The sequence below is a fragment of the Alosa pseudoharengus genome, unplaced genomic scaffold (assembly GCF_046254945.1).
Source record: "Alosa pseudoharengus isolate Yale_2024_CS ecotype anadromous, Long Island Sound unplaced genomic scaffold, YU_APseudo_1.1 YU_APseudo_1.1_scf_6, whole genome shotgun sequence".
In the NCBI taxonomy this organism is placed as follows: Eukaryota; Metazoa; Chordata; class Actinopteri; order Clupeiformes; family Clupeidae; genus Alosa; species Alosa pseudoharengus.
Window position 1 is genome coordinate 39,115,081 of NW_027468848.1, and position 26,989 is coordinate 39,142,069.

A 26,989-nucleotide genomic window follows, 5' to 3' on the forward strand; every position below is an offset into this window, starting at 1 on the left:
CAGCAATCCCATCAATTTCAAAACATTTATTGAGGTATAGATGATAGTCCTACTAAAGTGACAAAACAGGTGGAACATCCTTGCAGTTATCCATGACGCACAGGTCGGAACGGTATTGGCACGCGAGTGCGCGTAATCTTGTGCAAAAAAACAACAACAGTGTCCTGTCTCCCTCTTCCAGTGGGCAAGGTCAAAAATAGCCTATGTTACGTTAAATTAATAGGCTTGGCATTAAGAAATGCAGGCAGGCTCAACACATACCTCTGCTTCCATTCTTCTTTGTAGGTCCTGCATTCTGAATCAATTTTTCTTTTCAAGGCTTTTGACAACGACATTTTGCATCGATAACTAGCATATAGCAATGTTCAGCTAATCATTTACACGTCATCCAAAAGAATAATATTTGTAGCCTACACATTAGTTACGGCAAGTTGCTAGGCAAGTCGCCTGTTTCATGAGAGACGACAGGAGATGCAGCAGGCGGCATAAAAACAGCGCACATAAGCAAATAAACGTTTTTAATGGAATTAAATTAAATGCATTTTAAAAGTTAGATGATGTTTATTTTAATATAATATAATAATTAATAATTTAAATAGTAGGCCTATAACCCCCCCCCCCCCCCCATTACAAAAGCTATGGCCCGCGATGCCATTGTCTGAAAAAAAATTGGCCCGGGTCCAAACGTAATTGCCGACCCCTGACCTAAATAAAGGAGCGCTTTAGGCCTACAGTGCACTGCGGTGGCTTTTATTCGCTGTCTGCTTCATATTTTTCTTCCTGGATTTTTCTGCGTTTAAATCAACTTGAACCTAGCCTATACTTGTTGGTTAAAATTGTGGTCTGAACTATATAGGCTACTTTAAGTTCCCTTATCAAAAAATCCTTTAGGATTTTCATTTTTTCCAATAGGATTCTACAGGATTGTAAGAATCCTTTAGGATTTCTTGATATTCCAATAGGATTTGTATGTTCATTGTTACAGTCCTATAGGATTACAAACTTGTCCAATAGGATTGTAAAATTCCAATAGGATTTTTAAATAAGATCAACATTTCTTATAGGATTTTTACCCTGTTAAGTCCTGTAAACTTCAGGTTGTCCTAAAGCTAATTCAATGCAATTAAAAAAAAACTTATGCAAAAGGGGTCCTCTTTATTTATTTATTTTTCTTTCTTTCTTTTTTTCTCTATTCTACACTGCTAGTTCTGTTCTACGTTTTATGTCATATGCCCATTTTCCTAAATTAATAATATCTTGGAAAGTTCAGAAAGGATTTTAATTTTCAGACGGCCAACCCAGGCCAAACAGATTTTTGTGGTGATCTGAACACCTGGAATTTATTGCATCAGTGACCCTTGGGCAGAGCTAAGTCTGCACGCTCTGAGTGCTTTTCTAGTTTATTTATTATTAAAACAGTAGACTATTTCAAAGAATATCATGTTAAAACCTGATGCCTTTGGTTATAATGATTAAATGCTGCACGTGATTAGACCTAAGACAGTGGTTGAATTGAGATTAATTGTTCTCTGAATACAAACAGGCAGGTAAGTCATTTATATAGGACTACAGTAAAAAAATTAGAATATCCTTAAACTTTATAGAGGTGGGGGTCTGAGGGTAGCAGCATGTGGCTCGGGGAGGGGGAGCAGGAACAGGTGGTCCCTGATTTATTTATTTATTTATTTATTTATTGGACTTTATTTATTGGATTTAAAGGGCTCCTTGGTCTGAAAAAGTTTGAGAAACACTGAGCTAGAACACAGACATAAAGACATAAAGACTTACACATGGTATGTCAAATGTATTCTATTTTTAAAAAGTTTCAATTATTGTATTTTACATTACAGTTTTTTGTATTTTACAGTTGTGAGGAAAGAGATATGGCACTGCATCAAATGCAGTTAGATCATACAATTTAGTTGAAGTGATACCTTTAACAAACAATCACACATATCCAAACATATCTATAAAGACTTATACACGTACAGCCTACATTTACTTAGACATACATACATACATACATACATACATAGGTCATATTACATTATGTGTAAAACAATAATCTATCTTAATCTATCTCTGTACCATTCGGTTGAAGTGATACATATACCTTTTTCTCAATTTTCATGAATACCACCTTACGGATTATGTCACTGTACTTTACAGCTACTCTCACTTGGGTTGGGCAGACTAATTTAAGATGGTTCACTCTTTCTGATACAAAATGGGCTGTTTCTGATCTAAAAAGCTGTATGAGAAAGACAGGTATGTTTTTATGTATGTTAATGATTGAAGTTATCACTCCAAGGTCTCCATTTCTCAACTCGACAGTACAGCTATTGTGTTTATGCCCTTTTCCATATTCCTCTGTTGTAAATATTTTTCCCCTCAAAACTGCGCGATGGTAGTAATCACCAATTAGGTCGACATCTTGGGGTCCCCATATTGGAACTAACAAAGAGTGTTCTACTTCACCTATTTTTTTGTGTTGTGGACAACCCAACAAAACTATATCCTGCAACCTTACTGCTTTGGACCTCAAAGGATAGCCATCTATCCAATCATTGACTGTCTTATGTACTATATGGGTGATGTCGTCTGAACTGTTTGACTGCTCAAGTAAACTTGGCAAAGACTGAAGTAGGTTGAAGCGATACGCTATTTGATTTGGTATCGACTGTGTTCCATGGCATAACCTAGTTAGCTTTTGATTATGTCCTTCAAACACAAATGCTGAAGATGACCATAGTGGTCCATGTAACTCCACAGAACAAATAAGATGAGTTAATTGATGGACATTGTAGGACATATGGCACATTCCATACGTTTCTGGGATCTGGTGAACAAATTTTTTAATATAACTTGAAGCACTGGCCAAATCTATTTCTGTGACTTTGTCTTTCAGAAGGAGAAATATTGTGTTAACTAACATTGACCAGTGTTTTAGATATTTGTTTGGCAAAATCATATGTAGAACTGGTAGGCTGTAAAAAAGCAACCAACTCCTGCATTCAGCGGCTTTCCATTTGTGTGCTACATGCACAGTGCGTGGCACTCTGGGCACATCAGAGGGTGGTGTAATGGGCAACAGTCTTTGATCAATCCTGTTTTTTGTTGTACCGATGTACCATGGTTCACTATGATATTTGCTGTTAAACCAAAGATCTAAAAACTGTTTTGTGACTCCAAGTAGCACACAGTGCATGTAATCGACTGTGAAGCTTTTGATCATATCAAAGCCGGTAGAAGTATGCAATAAGATTAAAGGTGACACAGACTTGACCCCCAGGACATGGTTCACACCTTCATTAACTGCCTTCGCCCCACATTCAACAATATGCTTGTGACTTCTCATGTCAGCCTCAACATCAGGATATACCCTTGTATAACCCCTCCCTTTGGCCACAACCATTCCCTCATTCAGACAGTACCCACATCCATATGAGCCATTAAACTGATGGATACCTTGAACTGCACATTTTGCCACTGCATCGCAGGAACAAGTAATAGGGAAAACCTTGGAAATTTGAGAGATGCCAGTTTCAGGATGGACCCATTTAATGCCGTTTGCATTGGTGTCTTTTATGTCCTGGACAAACTGGTGCAAAAAGGTGGCCATATCAGGTTTGCCCTGTCCAAACCAGACTCCTGCCAGCAAAACATTCTTATAACGCACCTCAGGGGGCAGTTCATTGATAATACACCGAATGGGCCAGAGAGAATTGGATGAGGAGTTAAAAAGTGGAACACCGTCACAGTTCCACAATAAGGACACATCTCCTGGTTTGCAATCAGTTTTGCCCAGTATAGCATTTGTACAGTCACTAAGACCTTCTCTCTGTATGATGTCACGAATCTGATTGGCTAGTGAAAGACTTATAAAAAAGTTACCCTCTTTGAGATTGCCATTATTTGTTTCCTCACCACAGGTCAAGCAATTTGTGTTCTGTGTTGATAAATGTGCCCCACAACCTTGGCAAAAGAAATGTAATTTGATGGTGTCAGATGGGTCTTTAAGGAGCTGTTTGAATACATGCAGAGAATGTGGCAATATGTTATTTGCTGGTAAAAGGATGCTTAATAATTTCAGATGATCTTCAATTGCTGTTGCAGATAAACTGTGTCTTAGGGAAAAGGCTAGGATTAAGACAATAAATTGTGCCAATGTCACATCCGACCCTGGGTATAAAGGGGAATCCATAGACTTGTCTGTGTTGGAAAATCTGGGCAAATCACTTGCTAATTGATGATTTTCAAAAGTAGGAATGTCCAAAAGTATCTCTGAATTGTCTCTCTCTCCATTGTCCTCCGAATTGTCTATTTCTCCATTGTCCTCATCTGCATGCTCTGAACCCTCAACACACTCCTGGTTACAATGTCTCCATTTGGATGTCCTTGGAACCTCATCAAGCAAATCAGGGTCTAAAAATCTAAATATATGAATGGCACATGATACCATTTGATAACTGTAACTTTTATTTTGGAATGAGGAAACGTAAACAACAATGCCACCAGCTTTTCATAATTACCTTTTATATCTGCCTTTTTTTCGTGTAGGCATATTCATTTCTGTCTCCATTGGAAAACTACCAGGAGAAGAAATATTGTTGATTGTTTTTATGGTACAATATTTAGCTTGGTTACTGTCATTGCTCAGTGAGTCTATAGGCTAACATATAACTCCATACAGAACATAAGAGTAGGCCTAAATGTCATCTATAAAATGGTTGTTTATTTAAGGGCCTCTATAGGCTACAAAGTATAACTTTCTTTACGTTTGCAATGTTAATATTTGTAATAATACAAACTACTACTTGCTTTTAAAAACAATTTTAGTAGTAGGTCTATGCTCAGCTATAGCCACTTGGCACACCATTCATGGAATCCACTGAGCTACATAAAAAAGGGCTCACCCGCGTGAGGGCTGAGTGGAACACAGCGCAGGTATCGAGCTGGACTACGTCAAAAAGTAGCAGTTGGATTCCGCTTATCCGTCAAGAAGGGAGACAGGATAACAGTTGACAGTGAGTAACGTTAATGTCATCTATTTTAGATAATGTATCCTTATAGTGAAATTGGGACAGAAATACAGTCCTATAAAGGCTATTAAAAGTGATTCTCTGTTCATTTTTTTTTATTATGTTGTCGATGACGACGACGTTATTACTAGCTAGCACAGTTAGCCATCGCTAGCTAGTTACCAGTTACTGTCCCTATGTAAACAGTTGTACAGCTATCGTAAAAAAAAATACCATCAGCATCACTGTTGGTTAACAATCTAAACATTGTAAGTAGTTTAAGCCTAATACTGTCATATCTACCTGCGTGATGTGTTTGTTTCTTGTAGTTATTTGCAACAGTAACAATTGGCCTACTATGAAGCCATATCTATAAGTGTAACGTTAGATAACTACCGACAGCAACAATGTTGCAGTTGTGGAATGCACGCGTACCAAGTGAAACTGTTTCATTTGTAAGTATCATACAACGGCTCTTTATCCCTCTTCTACCCCTTCCATTTGCAGAAAATGTACATGTTAATTCAGTGGATCGAGGACCCCCCTACATGGGATGTGCTACCACAAAATAAAGTTGTTAACGGCTTATGTGAAGTGGGCTACATATGTGACGTACAGTATCGGGATGAGACCAGCCCCGCTAAGATTATCCAGAAAGGTGTGTGAATTTCATCGATATGCCAGTGTTTTTTTCTTGTTTATGAAAGTGAAATTAACTGTACATGAATTAGTTCTCCATTGAAATGGTGGATTATGAAAGCAAATTTATTTTGTTGGTGAATGAAAAGTTTTAGTTTTTTCCATTAGGGAGCAGAACTAAATTAATGAAGGCCTTGGAAGCACTGGAGAGGGGGTGCAGAAATGCAGCTACTGGCACAGAAGAACGTGGCCGTGGTCTCAGAGAGAAACGCCCCCCAGCTCAGTTTTCACCTGCCAGCAGTGAGGAAGATGAGGTAAGTTATGAGGCCAATAGCCTCATAAATATGACCTTAATTGATGGATCTTCTGATCTAACTTCTGAGGGCAATGTTAAGTCTTTTTTTTTTTAAATGTTCAATCTTTTCTTATGCTGTAGGAGGACACAAATCCAAAACTAAAGGGGAAAAAGAATTTAACAAAGGCTCTGTCTCTGCAGTTTTTAAATGAATATGAAGTAAGTGAAGAGTTAACATTTGCTATTGTCTGTGCTCAGCTCAGAGTGTTGATAATGTCACATTTGGTTTGGTTTGGACTTATCTCTCTCCCTTGCTCCATAGGAGAGTGAGCCGGGATACTCCAGAGATGTGGTACGTTAATAACCTCATTTATCAGTACAGTTTATATATAAGAATACCTCTGTAAGTAAAGGTTGGAATTTACTTGCTGTTAGACCAAGCGTAAGCGTTTGCACCCTCCTGCGACCCGCGGTGTTCTGTGTATAGACTTGTTGCAGCATTACACAGTCAAATCGCACAATAGTGGAGGTCTCCACTTGGGGCAGATTTGGAAAATTCCTAGGGTTGTTGTCAATATTGCATCTTGCCGTCACTGTTTTTTTCATGCAATCACCCCCCACTTTCTTGTCAGTATCGCATCTTGCGGACATGTCATGCTTGCTTGCGACGACATGCGCAACCGAAACTCAAAACAACCACAGAATACCCATGGCAGCCATGCTGCGTTCACAAATGCATTGTCTACAACAAGTAAATTCCAGCCTTTTATATGCTTCTGTGCACTGATGGAGATTTGCAACCTCTGGGATTTCTGAAAATTCTCTCTCTCTCCCCAGAACCCAGCAGCCGATAGCAGCATAGCTAACCAGCTTAATGAGATGCGATGTCTGCTTTTAGAGATGCGGGAGAAAATAATCAACCTGGAGCGTACTGTGAGAGGTATGTGTTTCTGTATTCTGAACATAGATAAACATAATGTCAATGCTGTTGTTTCTATTCTGTTCCTGTCTCGAAGTCAGGATTTTTTAGCCCAAAAGTATTACATAGCTCCTGAATTGTTACTGTTTGTTTTGTTTGTTTGTTTTTTATACAGATCAAATTACTCAGCCAGCGTCATCCACATTATCAAGATCACCCTTATTACCATCATCATCATCCCCATCACCACCCTCAAGAACAACATCATCAACATCACCACCCTCAAGAACAACATCATCAACATCACCACCCTCAAGAACAACATCATCAACATCACCACCCTCACCCTCACCAGTCCAGGTGAAAGTCACTTATGTTCCCAGAAGCCATTCAAAGAAAAGAAAAAGCATCATGCTTGATCATTTACACATAGTGCTTACTGACATTATTCTCTTTCTGTATTTTGGTAATTTTTAGATTCACATAGGCCCTACAGTGAAGATCACGGCCACCCAGTATGCCCACATCAAGTGGAGTGACCCTAGAAAGGCCACCAAGGACTTATTGATGGCAGTGTTTGGGAGGCAGGTCCTGGCCACACATTCTTATACGGGGAAGCTGTCTAATGCCTTTCTGGAAAGACAGCCCAAGCCCCAGCTCAATTCTGCAAAGACGTCGGACATACTAAGTGAGTATCTTGTTTGTGTTCCCATAGTTTCCAGTACAATGCAGTGCTCACACTAACCATTTCACTCCTTATAAGGCCTATTTTAGACTGCTATCAGTGCATAGCAGTTAATGTGTATTCACAGTGCGTGTGTGTGGTGTTCACACCAGAAACTGTGACCTGCATGAACCAGCTGCCAGCAGCATTATATTAGCAACAACATGTCAGATTTCATATCGTTTGTGTTATTGAATCGCAATCTTACACTCAATGGCGTTCTTGAATGTCATTATTGGTACTTAAAGTACAGCACTACGGAACTCTGTGCAAGTTCCTTGTTCCTGTGGCTGTACTTTGCGTACCAATAATCAGGGATGGATTACTGCACAGGCCTACCGGGCCCAGGCCCAGGGGCCCAAGGGGTCAGGGGGCCCTGAAGCCCAAGCCATTGCATGGAATAATTGATCATCAATATCAACACATCGGGATGTAGACTATGAATCTGATTGAATTAAAGTATTGGCCATCCCCAAAATGCACCAGAATACAGGAAATCACATCAAACAAATAAAAAAAAAAAAACACACACATATGCGAGAATTAGTGGGGGGCTCTTAATACATCTGGGCCCAGGGGCCCGAAAGTTCATAATCCGTCCATGCCAATAATGACATTCAAGAATGGCATCTCATGTAAGATTGCTTAATTGAAGAGCTCAATTTCAAAGAAATAACTGGGCTAAACGACAAATCACAAGGGGAAACAAGCTATAGTATCCATGTTTGCCTTGTGTCTGCTCCAGCCAGTGTATCACTGTATCTTCTAAAGATTTACAGTGTATTAATCTGTTCATGTGTTGCTCTTCTCTCCTATATGTTTTTCAGACTATATCACCAACAAATTTGGGGTGGACCCTGCCCTGGTCAAGCAAGCCATTTCACAGAAATGCGCTGATGAAGCAAAGTTGGCCAGAAGGCGCTCCAAGTGAACGCGTACACACACACACACACACACATGCTCACTCACACACACTCACATCTGATTTTTTTAAAAATGTATTGATATAATAAATGTTATTTACTTATGACCATCCATTTCATTTGTACTGTGCTTCGTTTCTTTTGCATAATGTCTATGGAGACCATGTGCATAAATCCATTAGGGAACTAGAAGTAAAAATCCAATAGGAATAAGTCCTATAGGAATAGAAATCCTATAGGAATAAAAATCCAATAGGAATAAATCCTATTGGAATAAGTCCTATAGGAATAGAAATCCTATAGGAATAAAAATCCAATAGGATATATCAAGTTCTGTGCTTTTAAAAAATCCAATAGGATTCCTGTAGGATTTGTTTGTTCCAAAATATGATAGAAATCCTTTAGGATTAGTCCTATCAGAATCCTATAGGATTTTTTGGTAAGGGTTTTGTGCAATTTAGACCTATTTATATTATTTATTAATTATGTGTCCATTACACTTGCTAAAAAGTCATTCTATCACAGAAAAGTTGAGAACGCCACTGACGTTGCAGTCTCATCCTTCCTCGCCGCCAAAGCTACTTCGCTTGATGGTGTTCCCCACCGTCGACTAAAGGCTGCGGCCGTCGAGGCAACCCCAATGTGCTCTAAGCGATGCCACGCGTTGTTTTAGTTTAAAACATTTTTTGTCACTTACAGCAAACATCACCTCACCACCCGCTAGCTGCCTGTATTCTGAATCACTGTAAAAAAAAACCTGGGCAAACCTAGCCCATAAAAACATAACAAACTGTTCCAGCAAATCACAGACGAGATGGTCGTTTAGGAGAGTTTCAATTGCACGGGAGGGAGGGGGAGGAAGTAGCGAGCTAGCGCTCTGTTTTTGTTGAATGTCAACAGAAGTGACGTTACCCAGCATTACCCAGCAGTGGTTCTCAACCTTTTTTCAGTGATGTACCCCCTGTGAAATATTTTTTCATCCAAGTACCCCCTAACCAGCGCAAAGCATTTTTAGTTGAGAAAAAAAGACTTAAAACAGAGCGCTGTGACATCAGTGTCTAATTTATTAAACTTTGGAACTACGACTCCATCCATAAACTTGTTTAACTAATTTATTAAACTTTGGAACCACGACTCCATCGTTTGAGTTTTGACATTGATGGACAGGTGATGGCGGGTGGCATGTGACAGGTTGGGTCGAACCATCCTGGTATGGGGGGGGACTCTGGGTTTTTAGGATAATGAAATTGAATAGCCTAGCCTACTGAAATATAAAATTAATTTTATGAACTTATATTTTCTTGACATATTTATTAAATAATTGTAAAAAAAAAAGTATTTTTGCTTTTAAATCTATGTAGCCTATATTTTAACCCTAAGCTGTTTTTAGGGCATTTTCACTACCTTTATTCATAAGGATTTATTCTGGTCATTGTAAGTGCCACACATTGGGTTTTTTTTCCAGCATAATCTAAACTTTTTACTTAACTTTTCATGGACAGTCTATTATTGTATCTCCCCCCCGGTTTTAAAAATGTTGTAAGACCTATCATGTACACTAGTTTCTATCTTTCAGATCCAGCTGATGCATTTTACAGAATCACAATGGTGAATCAAGTTCATGGCCAAGCTAGATGAGTAGCTGCCAGCACTACACCAAAGCTTCTGAATCTCTTCCAAGCCAAGGGTGGAACCATAGGGTTGAGGTTGCACGACATCACGTCACGTGACATTTCAAAATTCCAACCTGTTAGTAAGCTAGGGTTTGCTGTTGCATACAACTTCATTTCAATTTCGAAAGAAATACTGGACTATGTTTTTTTTTTTTTTTTTTAAACGGCGACAAAATTGTGAATTTGGCAGCAGCATTTCCAGAAAGGTACTGGCTTGATGAAATTCATTCTGGACCACATAAAGACTTCGGGATACTTCGGTTTGGCTTTAGAGACCCTCTACTCACTACCACGTAAGTGTAAAGTTGTTTGGAACTATAGTAAAGGTATAAAAATAGCGTTTTGTAGCAGCGAAATGACGTGCCCTGGTCACTTCCAGGCTAACGAGTTTTGACTAAAAACAGTAAAATCAAACTTTCTCAAAACACATCCGAATGACATGATTTTGATGTCAACTCAACGTATGTACTCTCAACGTATGTACTCCCAATCATCCGTAAATTGATAAATCATCCTAAAGTGCATTTTACTCCGGATAATTCCTAGTAAAATGCAAAAAAAAAGTAAATTTTGGTATTATAATAAGGTATGATATTTAGTGATTTAGAAAGCATTAGACAAGGCACTGAAATATGATTTAATTCATTTTATTTAATGAATTCAAATAACCTTCATCCAGACATTTAGTAATCTTATAACAAATTCCAGCAGATAATTAGTAAATATAAATTACTTTTGCCCAAATAATTAGATATGTAGTAAATCTAAATTAATTTTGCATAGAAAGTTAGTAAATGCAAGTCAGTTTGCTTGTGAAATTAATTTGGATTTACTCAATAGTTTTAGGCTATATAACTCATCATTTGGCATGCAATTACTAAATCTTACACATTTTAACTGTTGCTGTTATTACATTGTATTTTTTTGTGTGTGTGAATTGACTTATTCAATGAATTTTAATCAAAGTTGTAGTACTTAAAATCTATTTAATTATATTACTTGTCACTTTGTTGCCACAATTTTTTTAAGTAACCATTGGTCACATTTTTTACAGTGTACTTTCTATAATAAAATGATAGCCCCAATGTCTCCTCTTTCATCTGATATTGCCATATGCGTTCACGGGATCGCGAGTAATTCAAACGAGAGTAATAGGTGCGCAGGTGAACTGTGAACTAAAGACTGTAAATATGGTGCAATTTGTTTTAATGATTTTTATTTTCATACTTTAACGTACAGACAAGTGTGTTGTCTCGTTGGAAAGCCCCATTTCTGCTCTGTCACGCAATAAAGGTCGCTGCGGTGAACAGTTGCGGAGCAATGTAACAAAGAAGAAAGGGTGTGTTTTTTGACACATTAAATGTATCAAATCCCAATAACACACCCAATTGGATAATTAAAATTCTGTATAATCCAAATTAAAACATATTTTTGTTCCACATTTAAATTCATGTAGCTATTTATTACCTTAACTTATAATATACGTTTTGAAAAACGAACGTTAAGGGTTGTTTTAAGGACATGTTTGTGCATGTCCATAGCCAGCCACTCTGAAACAGTCAAAGGCTATTCAAAACAAGCCAGAAAGTCGAAACAGGACCCATCATCAAAATGTCGGTGTCCACCACTCTAGTTCATCCAAAACAAAACCAGAAAAGGGACTCAAAATGCTAAATACTGGAATTATCCTTTAGGGCAGCTGAAAACACAAAAAAGAAAACACAAGGAATTTGATTTGGTGAAATGGTGCAAGACACTTAAGAAGTATTTAAATAGCCTACAATATATAATATAATATAGGCCTATACATATATATATACAAATATGACAAAGTGCAGACGCAGGGACAAAAACACTATGCAGAAAGGGGGGCTACGTTTTGTTGAGGAGACCAATTGCAGAGGGGAAGAAACTGTTTTTGTGGCGTGAGGTCTTGGTCATGATGGACCGCAGCATCCTGCAAGAGGGGAGTGTCTCAAAAAGACTGTGTCCGGGGTGGGAGGGGTCTGCAGCAATCTTTCCTGCCTGCCTCAGGGTCCTGGAGGTGTACAGACTTTGGAGAGAAGGCAGGCTGCAGCCAATCACTCTCTCAGCAGAGCAAATGATGTGCTGAAGTCTTCCCCTTTCCTTGGCAATGGCAGCAGTATACCAGATGGAGATGGGGGAAGTGAGGATGGATTCTATGATGGTAGAGTAGAAGTGCACCAACATCGACTTTGGCAGGTTAAATTTCCTCAACTGCTAGTTAGTTAGTTAGTTAGTTAGTTAGTTTATTTGACCTTACATAGGAAATTTGTTTTCACATACCATACAAGCCTCACAGACATGAAATACATAGATACACACAGTCACGGTTCTTCACCCACCACCCACCACCCTGCCACCACATACCCCACATAACAGCACACAAACAGCACATAGGCCTATACATCACACCAGTGGCGCAAAAAGTGGGTATGCGCTACATGCGGCGCATAGGGGCGCCAAAGCGATGGTAAAAAAAAAGTTCTATATGTAGCTACTGCTGTCCGTTTCTAAATCATTTTAACATTTTCTCAATGTTCTATAACATTTTAGAGGACTAACAGGCTAGAGGCGCCCTATCTCATAAGATTCCATGTAGAATTTTGACATAGAAGAGGGAGTGGGGGCGCCGTGAGCGCTGGGCGAGCAGATAGGCCTACGAGTAGTGAGTTGCCATCTATGGAAAAAGATGGATACAGCAAAAAAAGCTGTTGGCGACTAAAAATAGAAAAAGAAAGAGGGAAAAGGAGATGGCATGTCAAGGGATGCAACAGCAGTTAAATACGTGGACGGTGAAAGGCAACAGGTAGGATTTAAAGTGATAACGTCTGTGCTTGGAGGCTTGCAAATATGAATGTTAACAGACTAACTAGCGTTTGTTAAGCATAATGCCGATTGAAACATAGCCTATTCCATTCAGATAGCTAGGTGGCTACCATGCTCATACTGCACTTTTAATGGCCAACTGCAAACAGAAATGTCACGCTAGCAGCACCTCATTACATGTTTCCATATCCTAACAATGAAGGCTGCTGACGTTATGAGAACCGTTTAGACTCTTTTAAAGTGACAATGCACCATTTATCAATACTTATCAAGTATAACATCAAATTGGCAACATTTCTTTAAAAACGTATTCAATAGACACTAATGCACAGTAATAGTGTAAATTATTGGCCTTTTGTTTTGTTTTAGTTTGTGTTTTTTTTTTTTTTTCTGGGGGGGGGGGGGGGGGGCGCCAATATTGTTGTTGCATACCCCTCAAAAATAGGTAGCTGCGCCCCTGCATCACACAGATACAAACAGGAAAACCATCACCAGTTGACATTACAGAGGAATGAGGGCGGCACAGTGATCCATCACCGCTGTGATCTGTTGTTAAGTGCTGCTATTGCAGAGGGCACAAAGCTTTTCCCAAAGCGTACTCGCTTCCACCCCATAGGCCATGTATCTGCGTTTTGATGGAAGCAGAATGAAGAAGGGATTGAGGGGGTGGGTGGGGTCATGAGCGATGGTCCGTGCTTTGTTCTTGGTGAGTGTGCTGTTGAGGTCTGATAAATTAGGGGTGGGGAGGCGGCCTATTGCTTTGGCTGCGGTATGGGTGATGTGTGTGAGTCTGTTTCTGTTGGCAGCAGTTAGCATGTTGAAAAAGCAGGGAAGGCAGTAGAGGAGTATGGGCTGGACTATGCTTGCTAACTGCTGCAAAAAAATACATCCTCTGGTGTCCTTTTTTGATGAGGGAGCTGATGTTATGCTCCCACTTCAAATCATGTGAGATGATGGTTCTAGGGTGACCAGATGAGATTGCCTGAAATTCGGGACGCTTTTTTTTTCGCGGGGGGTGGGGGGGTTGTAGGCCTACATAGACTATTATAAAAGATAATGAATTTTCAAACCTGTACCAAAACACTTTTTTATTCAAACATCGAGTCTGCCTCAAAATAGGCTACAACAGAGAAATCATGAACTCAAAATGTCATTGTGTGAAAAAAAAAAAAACAATGACTGCGTAACAGTGCAAATCAGACCTTTCAGAATAAGGATAATAGCCTAACGCTAATAACAAGCCTTGCCAAAATTATGGGTCATTAAGTAAGAATACAAAATAATTGTTAGATTAAGTAGCCTAGATTATGTTAAAACGACATCGGACATTAGGCCGAACTTCCGACGTATTTTTTTGCACACATGACGCGACCAATTAATCACTGCTGGCTCTGCCTGCTGCGCTGCCTGCACATTCAATGTCCTCGGCTTCGCGGCTGCTGCAACTTGCGCTCTCTTCATCTAGGCCTACTCTATAAAACAGAAACACCAAACTCTCTTCTACACACTTTGCAGAATGCTTTCATCTCGTCGCGTAAGGCTTTGTCAATCCACGGGTACCTCCCCACCCACTCCTCCCGGTACCTGCATAGACGCTTTTGCTTTTTAGCGGCATGTTGGGGTTCCGGTACATCAGCCGTGTCAAGGAATGAATAAAAATGAGCTAAAATCAGTGCATATTCGCGCCTAATTATAGAACGTCAAAAAAGAAACAAAGTAGCAGGGGCTGCATCCAGACACTTAGCTGCCGTCGGGGGCTGCATGCAGTCGACTCAACCTCTCTACGGACAGTTTTTAATGTTTATCAGAAAATAACTACTCAGTATTCTGATTGAGTATAATGTTCGGTACAATTAGGGCCGGATTCGGGATAAACGCTTAGATTTCGGGACTGTCCCGAATTGCTCAGGACGTCTGGTCACCCTAGATGGTTCCCAGGAAGCGGAAGGACTCCACAGTGTTCACTGGGGAGTCATGGAGTAGCCTATGATGGGGGCTAGTGAGGCTGGATTCCTCCTAAAGTCCACAACTATCTCTACAGTTTTTGCAGAATTCAGCTCTAGATTGTTGTCACTGCACCAGGTTAACAGACTGTCAATCTCTCTCCTGTAGGCAGACTCATGTCCTCCAGAGATGAGTCCAATGAGGTGGTGTCATTCGCAAACTTTAGGAGCTTGGCAGATTTGTGACTGAAGGTGGTTGGTGTACAGGGAGAAGAGCAGGGGGAGAAAGAACGCAGCCTTGCGGGGCACCAGTGCTGATTTTTCAATGATCTGAGACATGCCTGCTGCCCATCCTCACATGTTGCTTCCTGTCAGACAGGAAGTCAATGATCCACCTGCAGGTGGGATCAGGCACATTCAGTTGGGAGAGAGTGTCCTGCAACCTAGATAGGATGATGGTGTTGAAGGCAGAACTAAAGTCCACAAAGAGTATCCTGGCATAGGTGCCTGCACACTCCAAGTACTGGAGGATGAAGTGTAGTGCCATGTTGACTGCATCATCCACAGACTTGGCTCTGTAGGCAAATTGCAGGGGATCCAGATGGGGGTCAGTGATGGATTTGAGGTGGGACAGCACGAGGCGCTCAAATGACTTCATGACCACAGAGGTCAAGGCCACAGGTCTGTAGTCATTGAGGCCTGTGATGTTTGACTTTTTTTTGGGACAGGGATGATGGTGGAGGCCTTGAAGCAGACTGGTACATGGCATGTCTCCAACGAGGTGTTGAATATGTCGGTAAACACAGTCAGCTGATCAGCACAGTGATTCAGGGTGGATGGAGAGACAGAGTCCTGCCCCGCTGCTTTCCGGGGGTTCTGCTTCTTAAAAACACTGTTTACATCTCTCTCTAATATGGAGAGAGGAGTCATAGTGATGGGGGAGGGACTTCTGAGGTAATGGACAACAGGGGGTTAGGACAGATGTCTGTTGTATGGTTGCTCAAGATGGTAGAAGATGGTAGAGGACTGTCCCATTGTCTGTCAAAAAGACAGAAGTTATTCAGGCTGTTGGCAAGTTGTACATTGTTTGTGGTATTGGGGGCTTTAGGTTGAAAGCTGGTAAGCTGCCTGAGCCCTCTCCAGACAGATGCAGAGTCATTGGCTGAGAACTGCTGTTGTAATTTCTTAAAGTACAGCTGTTTAGCCTCTCTCACAGCCTTGTTGAACCTATACTTCGCTGTTTTGAAGCTGTCTCTGTCCACTCTGAAACGCTTCTTCCTTTTCCATCCTTAACCTTCTGAGTCTACCAGTAAACCATGGTTTGTTGTTATAGCACACCCCGGTGTGTGTTGGTATGCAGCTGTCCTCACAGAAACTGATGTATGATGTGACAGCTTCTGTATACTCATCCAGGCTATTGGTGGCGGTCTTAAAAACCTCTCAGTCAGCGCAGTCCAGTCATGCCTGCAGAGCTCCCACAGCCTCATTTGTCCACTGCTTCCCTGTTTTTACAACAGGTTTAGACATTTCCAGTTTCTGCCTGTAGGTGGGGATAAAGTGAACCATAACGTGATCTGAGAGTCCTAATGCTGCACGAGGGACGGCTTTATATGCATTACTTACTGTAGTTTAACAGTGATCTAAAGTGCTGTTCTCTCTGGTCGGACATTTAATGAACTGTCGATATTTAGGAAGTTCATGGCTGAGGTTTGCCTATATATATGATTAATTCATCTCTCGTCTTCAGTTATGGAAAAAGTTCCTTTTTCTTCAAACAAGCAAGGGTTACACCTTTGCTCAAAAAAAGTAGCCTACAACTAATTCAGCTGATGTAAAGAACTTGGCCTGTCTCCCTCCCTCCTTTCTTGTCAAAGAGAAGGTGGTGTTCAAGCAAGTTTTATTCATTTTAAGCAGTCTGGTTTCAAAATTGTTCATTCTACCGAAACTGCCCTTTTTTATCTGTGACTGAAGCATTTATAGTAAATAAGGCCTCAGTCATCAGTTTTAATTTTACTTATCTAAAGCCTATGACACAGTGAACCATACCATTCATTCTACATGCACTTGGAATTTCTGGAAGAGCTCTTTATTGGTTAGCATCTTGCCTCAAAGAACATTCATTCAATGTGTCTAATGGCTAGGACAGGTATCAACGTTTCATAACTTCACCACAGGTGTGCCTCAGGGATCAGTATAGGGCCCCTTCTTTTGTCCATTTACCACTTCCTTTGGTGAGATAATTTGCTCTCAGGAACTTGCCAGCTATGCAGATGATACGCAACTTTACCTGTCTTTCCCACCTGATGACTACTGTTTCTGATCAGATTTTTGGAGACTTTAGGGATATTTTACAATTTGTGGTGCTTCCAGCGAATGCAGCTGTTCCCCAACATATTAACATCCAGCTTGCCTCATCGGCATGTAAGTTGGGTGTCACAATTGATGACCGACTAAATTTCTCTAAAAAATGCCTGTCACAACATCATGTCAGTTTATCCTATACAATATAAGGAAGATTAGACCTTATTTGACAAAATATACTAGCCTGAGTGAACCCAGACAAACCTGTTGCAGATTTGAATTAGCTCTGCAGGTTGGTCTGAAAAGGAACCCACTGATGTTTCCAAATCACTAACAACCAGGAACATATTTTTTTATTTTAAATTGAGTAAACAAACCCTTGTTTACAAGAAAAAAGTGTTTTTATTGCACTTCTGAAATGATTTGGTAAGAGTCTGTAAGAGACGAAGTCATAAAACGGGAAATTTGGAAACAGGCATCAATGGGAAAAAAACATCTATCAATAGGCCTATATTTCCAAAACTTTCAGCCAATTTAATGAATTAACTTTTTCAGGCCTGGAATTGTCATGACTGTCAGAACTCTCTCATTTTGGTCGGTTAGTATCTTGTATGTATTTGTTGTGAATGAGTGTTTTTTGGAAAGAAAGGTGGACTTGCCTTTGTGCATTTTACCTGTTCAACACTCCTAATAACTAAACTAAAGCGGATGGTACTCAAGGCAACTTTCTGAGCAATGTTGCTGGGCAGTGTTCTTGAGTAGTTTTGTTTAGGCACATTCCCATTCATATTGGGACATTTTTTCCCCTTGAGAACTTTAATCAGGCATCCAATCAGACCACAAGGAACCAGTGATGTGGTTGCTCTGCAACATTGCTAAATGAATTGCCCAATGTATCAACTAGAGTTGAAAACTTTGTGATCAATTAGGCCTGACACAAACAATAAAAATGCAAGGATCTTTTTGCACAACAGAGTAAAGAATATGGTATAGGAAGAGAGAGGAAGGGGACACCTGAGAAAAGTCATACAGACTTTATTCTACAGAACTGGATAAGGACAATGTACATTGTCATTTTGACAAAAGGGTATATCATAACTGAACTTGTTTGTTTTCATTTCACATTTTCCAAAATCCCATTACACTGGCATATGCTCTGGTATATGCTCAGGAACTTGTGGTGTGTGTTGACTGATGTGTGCATGGGTGATTTGAAATGTGTAGTGGGTCAGGGTGAGGTGTACAATAATGAACACACTAATCAGATGACAACAGAAGTACTATCTGAGGAAATACCTTTCCCTCTAGTGACTTGATGACTGACAGCATCACATGAGGAGAGAGTAATTATATCAATAAACTGTGTGCAACTGAAAACAACCAACATAGTAACAAGAAGTCAAACTGAGCAGGGATTTAATTACCTCTTAACCAGAGTTAATTGCTCAGTTTCTCCAGGACATTTTCTGACAGGAGCCAGAGATTCTGAGACTAAACCACAGCCTTTCCTTTCCTGATTTAATATGAGTTGAAATATCACTGCTGAACTCAGACTGCACCTTTTCAGTGCATGAACCTACTAGACAGATCCTCCAACATAGCATTTTCAGTGCAAGAACCGAATTGGCAACTTATATTTCTCTGTCTGCTTCTACGGAACACTGTATGAATTTGCATCACATGCAATTACATTAGGATTGACCTCCCTAATCATCCCATCAGCGCTCCCAGAGGCCTTGCAGAGTAAGTTCCACGCTGTGTATAAATTCTAAGCTTGAATGCAAACCTTAATGTATTGTTGAAAAACTAAGCTTGAAGCATATAAAGACAGTAGGTGTATTTCCAACAGAATTATCAGCCTCCATTTTTTTATATTGTGTTTTCTGTGGTTGGGAAACTGAGCTATTGTGACAAACATAAAAATAATTCAGACGTTAATGGAAAAGAGCAGGTTAGCTGCTCATCAGCCCAAAACAATCCAATTCTCCCAAAACACACATCTGGAAGGAAATAGAATTAACCTGCTTCCCATTTTCATATCAGTGCTTGCTTTAAATAAAAAAAATAACTGAAAGAAATAATTTAAACAACCACGAAAATACAGCTAAATGGCAACCAACATAATTATATTCTAATATAATAAATTCCTTTAAGTCAGACCTGTGTTCCATGTCAGAATATCTCTCCTAATGTAATAAAAAATAGTGGTTAAGACATTGCGCTGTTGAGTTGACTTATTGAAAACAATTTTGTGTTTATGCTTAATATCATTAAATGTTGTTGCAAATTCCAATAACCTGCGTATAGATATGCATCTTATCTTTTAGGGCCAATTTACAGTGACAAATTTTGTTTAAGCAGGCTGGAATTTCAGACAAGAGAGGTGTAGCTGCAGTCTGAATGCAGGACATCAGGGTATTTCAAATCATGCAGATTCAGTGATGGGTCTGGTTCTGTGTCTGAATTCTTTTTTTACATTCAGATATACATAAAAAATAACATTACATCCACAAAATAAGTTAAGCCATTAGGTCTTTCACCGCAGTGTTCAAATATTTGTTTGGCTGTTAAAAAAAAAAAAAACTACACTGAGTACTTCACATTGTAGCACTAAAAACAAAACAGAAACATACAAAAGCAGTCAAACACATAAAGAAACAGAAACCCTCTAAGCCACTGAGCGGTGGATCAGGGCCTAGTCTACTGAAGTCTCCATAATGGAGAGCAGTTATCATGGGAGTTGTGGGAAGGGGGTCAGACAATGCTGAGGGCAGGGGAAACAGCATTAAGAACCAACACGTGTAGTGGTGGTTTTGCGATCAGAGAAGAAGCTCCTCAACAGCACCACTTGACTGATGCTAACCACCAACAGAATGATAGCCTCGCCGATGGACCAGAAGGCCACTCTGGTGTTAAGGTCCTCAGCCCGGCTGCGGCCCTGAGCCTCTCTCAAACGGAAATGGGTCTGGTAGTCAATCACCGACTTCAGTGCCTCATGAATGGATACGCATGCAGACTCCATCTAGTAAGACAGGCAAAAGGAAAGGGCATAGTTTATTGCATGGTCATTTTAGAAGTTTTAATGTGCTGCTTTATGGTGTGACAATGAAATATGAAGCATATAAAAGCTTGTGAGAACAATTAGCTTTCTGAAGACCTAACCCTTTGTGCCAGCTAGTTTCACTAAATATTTTAACACTTATTATAACACTTTTTTACTTCAGCGTCAGTGCACTACCTAAGCTTGTCCTCTGGTCGCAAATCAGTGGGCTCATACGACTGAGTGCTGTGCAGATCTGGCTGAACGTTACAATGCAAACATGCATCACATTTAGCCAGATCTGCACGGCATGGCAAGAAGTCAAACGCACCCACTAATTTGCTCATGTTCATGGCAACTGGAAGACCAATTAAGGTAATGAATTGACTTTATAAACCGTCTGTATTATAACCTCTCTGTATACTTTCAAAGTTAACAATACTTCAATTGGTCTGTAGGGACCCTCTCCACATAATTGCCATATAGTAGGGCTGTAATGATACAAACCAAATCGTGAATTTGGTGTATCATGATTTTTGACCCATGGTTCAATACATACCTCGATTTTGTGTGTGTGTTTATCATTTTATTAAATAATAATTTGGAACAGTAGAGGATTAGAATATTGGAAAACCTGTATAAACTGGACTGATTTGAACATACAGCATGACATGATATTAATATTATATTAATATGATATTGATACATAAACTAATGATATAAAATGAGAAAATACTAAATTTCTGATATTCATGACAGCACTCATTATGCAGACTATAGCCTAGGTACTATTTCTATTACAGCTCTACAGTTTCGATACGAATTATCCCAGCGAACGGTCGAACTCGGTACACATGTGTTATTAACCCCTAGGTTCATTTTGCGCCGGAATTGTCCTTTAACACACTTAGAGATATTGGTCAATGCTTTATCTCAATTTGCTTTGATTATTGCAATTCTCAACTTAACCCCTCAACATCTCATTCAGTCACTTTTTGGGACAACTTAGTGAGAACAAACGCATTGGACAACTGAATTGAACTAGAATTTTTGAAAATCGGACATACAGGTCAAAAGTTACATGCACACACCTTCACATACACAGACAGCCCAGCCCAGCCCATTAGGCAGCTGCCAGATGGCTTAGAACTCTGCCAGGTGCAAGCTGTGATGTCATAATCGAAATTCAAATCCTGAACATTCCGCCATTCATTTCAATGGGGCCAAAAAACGCTGAAAAACGGGAATAACGCAAAAGACAAGGGGCAGCCACACGAAAAATGTAAGCAAGCTACACCGGTTCGGGCCTGAATTTTTAGAGTTGGAACCGTGTCGATAGCTCAAACGCTCTAGGAGCAGTAGTCCGTGCAAAAAGTGGGTGAAATGGAATAATAAATAAAGAAAGAAAACTTAAGAAGAACAATAGTGGGCTTGCTGGATCAAACCCACTAATTAAATAAATAAATAAATAACAGAATATTCGGCCATTCAGTGAAGTAATTTTTAGTGCTGTCAGTTAAACGCGTTATTAACGGCGTTAACGCAAACCTATTTTAATGGCGTCAATTTTTTTATCGCGAGATTAACGTCCTTTTTGGTCTAACAAACTTTGTAGTTTTTTCACATGCTGTTGCAACAACTAGTAACGTTAGAACAACTACAACACCACACTAGATCCAGCTAGGCCGGAAACTAAACAATACGCACTGACGAATGGAATGGAACGATGTATGTGCTGCACGTACATGCCCCCTTTTAGGGGAAAGATGACTGTTTGGATATAATGGAAACCTATGCAGCATCGAAGTGGGGAGCAAAAAGGGCTTATATACTTACTAAATCTTGAAACAAACGTGAATAAAAGGCACAAAATAAGGTTGGTGTAAGAGTTATCTGTGTGTTTATGGGATTAATATGACCATTATGTTCCTATTAGTTGCTCTTGCAGTTTACTAACAGGAGTGTCATGAATGTAGGCACAGTCAAACTGCCCATGGCTGACTATAACTAAGTTCGGCAAGCTTAACTTTACATGTCATAACATCAACTAAACATAAGTCACACATTCATTCTATCACTTGTAATATGAACGTAGCCCATTTCCTACAACTAGGAGACAATTGGCTGTTATACTAAAGTTCCACAGTTAACTAGCTAGCAAGCTAACCGTTTTACATGGGATATTATGGTACATGTAGCTTTGAATGTTCTGTGAATTAATAACTAGAATGTCAACGTGTGATTACTAGCTGTCTTTCCCATTGGAATCAATGATATAATGTTAACTTGTTTTCCGCTAAAATGGGGCGTGATGCAGATTAAATGTATCTTTATGATGATGCCCTGTTAGTAGGCTAGGCTACGTAAAGGCATGCTGCACACACTTGTTTGGGCTTACGAGCCGGCCAAAGAGTAGTAGGCTGACGCATTAATCGTGTGCCGTCAAAGATTTTTTCCCCGTCACTTTTATCAACAATCCTCTTTGGCTGCTACTATTTTGACTCTTTGACTTTATGTGGCTTTGATGCTCCATTTCTTGTCCTCAAACTGCCAGACACTTCCTAGTAGAAAATATTCTAAGAACTTTACTTCCTCCTAGTCCTCCTCCTGTAGTCGTGGAGATAAGCTAATAAACACCAACACTGAACCGGCGGTCGGCTGAATGGTGTTTTAAATTGCTGTGGACACCAATGCCGACATGAGTGCGATGCACTCTGCTTTGGACATTAATTTACATTAGATTCCATTCTTTTCAACTGAACTCAAAGATAATGAATATAGTATGAATAAGTTATAGTATTTATACTTAGTATTTTCTGTTTGTTATGGCCTTTATAATGTGTGTACATTTTGTGCATGCACTTCTGCGGTAGCATTTATTTTTATAGTTTATATCAGCTATATTTCTGAAGAATAGGCCTATATTGTGTTGCCTCAAGGCCTGCTGCACATCTTTTGAAATTTGATTTGAAATAATAGACCTACGTCTAAAGTTAAGTTAATAAAGTAGGCTAACTTGCTTTGCTTTCATTTGAATCCCAATCAAGATACACAATAATTGCTTTATATTGTCAATATGGACTCCTGGAAAGTTAAGAAATGCAAAATAATAGAATTTTAATCATGTGATAAAATATGTGATTAATCGTGATTAACTATAGGAATTCAGCGAATAATCGCGATTAAAAAAATTAATCGTTTGACAGCACTAGTAATTTTCCTATGAACCAGATGGTAGTTTGTAGGGGCACTCACTCAATCCACCTGTTGTCAACTTCAGACTGTAAGACTTTTGCCGTCTGTGTTACCATAAGAACGATATAGAACTTATTATGGTCTGAGCATTACACTTGCTGCTGCCGCCTGCCGCTTGCTAATGTGATCCCATCCTAAAGGTGACCGTGATTTTCCTGTAGTAGGGGCGAAATTATGAAATAGTCTGCCTTTCCCTGTTAGATCTGACCCTCCCTGTTAGATCTGCCCCAACAATTGGTCTTTTATACTTTAGTTTTATGGGTATATTTATATGTATTGTTATTTTTTGTTTTGTTTGATTGTTTCTCTGAACGAGTTTTCTGATGTTTTGTTCAACCATATGTTGTTTTTAACTGTGTTCTAGAAATCACGATAAATATTTTTGTTGGAACTGGTAAAACAGATTAGACCGATTTAACTGTGATATCTTCCATTTCATAATATAGTCTATAGCTTTCATGTCACTATTTCCAGTTTGCTGATTCGACTATAATAGGTCGGAGGCTGCTGACACAGTTACAACTCTGTAAGTTGTAAGTAATCAGCAACTTGTATCTAGATTGTACCCAAATACCCAATTTAAAACACTATGCAACAATTTGCCACTTTACAAGACAAGCTTTTATCTGGCAAGTAGTTTAGGCATCATGTCCAAATAAATTTTTATGATATATGGTCAGGTGAAGGATAGATAAACACATGTGTCTTTCCCACGAGCCATCCAGGATCTGCACTATGAAGTTCTGTGCTCCGGGTAGGAACACACAGCAAAAACCTTTCACAGTGAGACATTGCTGCCTATATCAACAGACAACATTCAGCATGTCAGAAAGCCTGTCAACAAGGCTCTGGGTGGTGTTTGCATGCCTTTTAAGTAGCTGCTAGGGGTGGGCGATATGGACAAAAAATAATATCTCAATATTTTTTGTGATTTTGACGATAACGATAATTAGTCAATATCCTTTAAAAAAATGTTTTTGTTAAAGTCTGAGTTACTTTACAGCTCATTATTTATGAATAGCATCATTACAATAATAACCAATAACCTAACCTGTGACTTTTTAACCAAATCAACCAATGCATTGTCACTCTGACACATTTCCAATTCTGCCCCCACTTGTGTGTGTGGCAATGACATGGTCTAGCCAGCTACATTAGAGAAGATGAATAGGCCTAACAGTTTCCCAAGAGAAAGTCTGAAGCTGAAGTTTCTTTCAAACCTTTACATAGGATTCAATGTAAAACTAAGAGCAGACCAACAGAGTAGCCTACATCTCAGTTATTTCCTTATATGTTTTGTTTTAGAGCAATCACGTAGGCTAGCATTCCAAGTTACAGAATAGAAACCAATGCGTTAGCTTATGGCTAATGTAAATCCCATAGAGATGCTAACGGTTAGCATAATCGGTAAACGTAGATATTTAGAGCGAACTTCAGTCCATTTACAAAAGAGTTACATGAGAATAGTTATTTGTTTACAACTGACTATTAAAATATTCAAAGGCTAATGTTTTCTCTACATATAATACCGTGTAGGAAAAAACGTGACTGTCTCATCAATGTATACTTGAACAGAAGTAGCCGCATAAAATCCCAAGTAGGCTACCCTTGCTGCACAAAATAAACATTAGGCTGCGTGGGACAACGTTGTGACCCACTAGTGATCACGTGACACTTGCTCTGCTGCACTTCTCCCACATAGCCTACCTCCTGGGAATGTATGAGTCTTCAGTGCGTGATTGAGTGTTTCATTATAGACCTTTTTCACAGCAGCCATTTTGACATGAAAAAGTAGGACAACCTCAGGTGTTACTGATTATGTTAATGAAGTCACTGTTCAATGTGTGTATAGCATAATTACAACCTTAATGAGTGTAATTCCTAACACCTGGGTCTGCCATATTTTATGTAAAAAATGGCTGCTGTGAAGATGGTTCAATACTCCAGCCTGTGCCTACGCACCTGTGTGAGGGCGGTGACTCTGTTCTCGTTGGGGAAAAGGGGAGGATCATCTCCGACTTGAAAGTCAAAGTATACAGTCTTGTGGGTGAATGTGGAGAATTCATTGCTGAAACAAAACTTGAAGGTGCCGTTCTTGGCGGCTGTGAACGTGAAGCTGTCATACTGCTTTTTCATCTCCTTGTAAAGCACAGTTCCGTCAGGGTCCTCCAGGCGGCAGTCGACATCGTAATGCCCCCCGGTAACGACCTAAAAGATGACGTTCAAATTTCAGTACGCAAATGAATGGACCAGCACTCAATGCATTTGACCAGTTGCAAGCATACAGTAGCAATGTCCAAGTTACATGACTACTCATTTATAGTACCACGTCTGCTTCTACATGCTCATTCAATGGCCATATTTAATGTGTATAACGTTAGGGATGGAAACAATGGCAACATTCTGGAAAAACTAGCTTCCTCCGTCAAATGTCTCCACTTGGCTGGGAATGTTTTTATTTTCCCCATCAACCCTTCGTAGAGCCTACGTAAAAACTAGCTAAAGAAATTCACCTAATGAAGGAGTCACCTACCTGAAACTCCAATGTACATTTCGTGCCAATGACGATGTCTTCATAGAAACACTGCTTTGCATTGTCGGGAAGCTCGAATGTGAGTTCCGAAGTAAGCACCAATCCACAAAGTAAATGAACACAGAGCACCTGTACCCACATCCTGACACGACGACATTCACCCATCATAGCAGTAGCTAGTATTTGCCAGCAAGTACCCTAGAATTGAAACAGCTGTTTATGCATCAAATGTAAAAATACACGTAGCAACACGAATTACATCAATCAGAACCTTTAACATTGTGAAACGGCACAAGCCACATATCACCCTGGACGGAGAAACCACATACCCAGCCTTGTATGCTATGCTAGCTCTTGCTCGTTTAACCAGCCAGTGGGGAAGTGGGACCAATCAACGATTGGAAAACTCTGTATATGGTAGGGGCTAACTTGTATTTTTTTACATAATCATATTGCCACGTAAACGAACAAACCTGTTCACAAATAACTATAATTTAGTGTACGGCATTGAAAGAACAATCCTGCGATTCAACTTACCTCAAATGCAGTGACCCGGATGGCGGAAGTACATGTACTTCCTGGCTACGTAGCACCATCGCAAAGACTTTCTAGTTGTCAGATGTGCCACTATCCGATTTTCTCTTACTAGCTGTTCATTTGCAGCTCTCCTGCGCATTTGATTTTAGGGCCTACTTTATGCTATGCATTACATGCTTTACAAAACAACCACAAAATACATATTTCAAATAAACAGATTTTTTTTGCAAGAAGAAAACAGAGCTGTTGAAACTGAAGCACAACCTTCCATTAGGAAAACAAAGCGTAGTGTAAATGTAAGATTTTGCATAGCCTATGCTAAATACATTTAAACAT

General features: G+C 39.6%; 2 protein-coding genes across 3 annotated transcripts; one reads left to right on the forward strand and one right to left on the reverse strand.

Moving 5' to 3' along the window:
• The first annotated feature begins 1,614 nt into the window (after positions 1-1,614).
• Positions 1,615-8,729, forward strand: LOC143106404 (uncharacterized). Its single transcript, XM_076270676.1, has 9 exons — positions 1,615-5,027; positions 5,529-5,679; positions 5,829-5,974; positions 6,097-6,174; positions 6,278-6,307; positions 6,793-6,895; positions 7,050-7,234; positions 7,352-7,562; positions 8,426-8,729. Exons 2-9 carry the CDS (start codon positions 5,532-5,534, stop codon positions 8,527-8,529), a joined length of 1,005 nt encoding a protein of 334 aa, XP_076126791.1. The 5' UTR covers positions 1,615-5,027; positions 5,529-5,531; the 3' UTR covers positions 8,530-8,729.
• A 9,578-nt stretch (positions 8,730-18,307) lies between these two features.
• Positions 18,308-26,686, reverse strand: tmed7 (transmembrane p24 trafficking protein 7). Of its 2 annotated transcripts, none has more exons than XM_076269790.1 (4): positions 26,654-26,686; positions 26,117-26,314; positions 25,546-25,791; positions 18,308-20,310 (listed from the first exon to the last, which is right to left on the reverse strand). In XM_076269790.1, exons 2-4 carry the CDS (start codon positions 26,282-26,284, stop codon positions 20,074-20,076), a joined length of 651 nt encoding a protein of 216 aa, XP_076125905.1. In that variant the 5' UTR covers positions 26,285-26,314; positions 26,654-26,686; the 3' UTR covers positions 18,308-20,073. The 2 variants fall into 2 exon arrangements, with proteins under 2 accessions (XP_076125905.1, XP_076125904.1); XM_076269789.1 differs by lacking the exon at positions 26,654-26,686 and adding an exon at positions 26,446-26,641.
• Positions 26,687-26,989: the final 303 nt, after the last annotated feature.

What these genes read in the sequence shown, in the direction of transcription:
- LOC143106404 (XM_076270676.1), top strand. Translation starts at nt 5,532, where the DNA reads ATGTACATGTTAATTCAGTGGATCGAGGACCCCCCTACATGGGATGTG. An exon ending in CCTGGAGCGTACTGTGAGAG is followed by an intron (nt 6,896 to 7,049) that starts GTATGTGTTTCT and finishes TTTTTTATACAG; the next exon opens with ATCAAATTACTCAGCCAGCG. An exon ending in CCTCACCCTCACCAGTCCAG is followed by an intron (nt 7,235 to 7,351) that starts GTGAAAGTCACT and finishes GGTAATTTTTAG; the next exon opens with ATTCACATAGGCCCTACAGT.
- tmed7 (XM_076269790.1), bottom strand. Translation starts at nt 26,284, where the DNA reads ATGATGGGTGAATGTCGTCGTGTCAGGATGTGGGTACAGGTGCTCTGT. An exon ending in AATGTACATTGGAGTTTCAG is followed by an intron (nt 25,792 to 26,116) that starts GTAGGTGACTCC and finishes GTCATCTTTTAG; the next exon opens with GTCGTTACCGGGGGGCATTA. An exon ending in GAGTCACCGCCCTCACACAG is followed by an intron (nt 20,311 to 25,545) that starts GTGCGTAGGCAC and finishes CTGTCTTACTAG; the next exon opens with ATGGAGTCTGCATGCGTATC.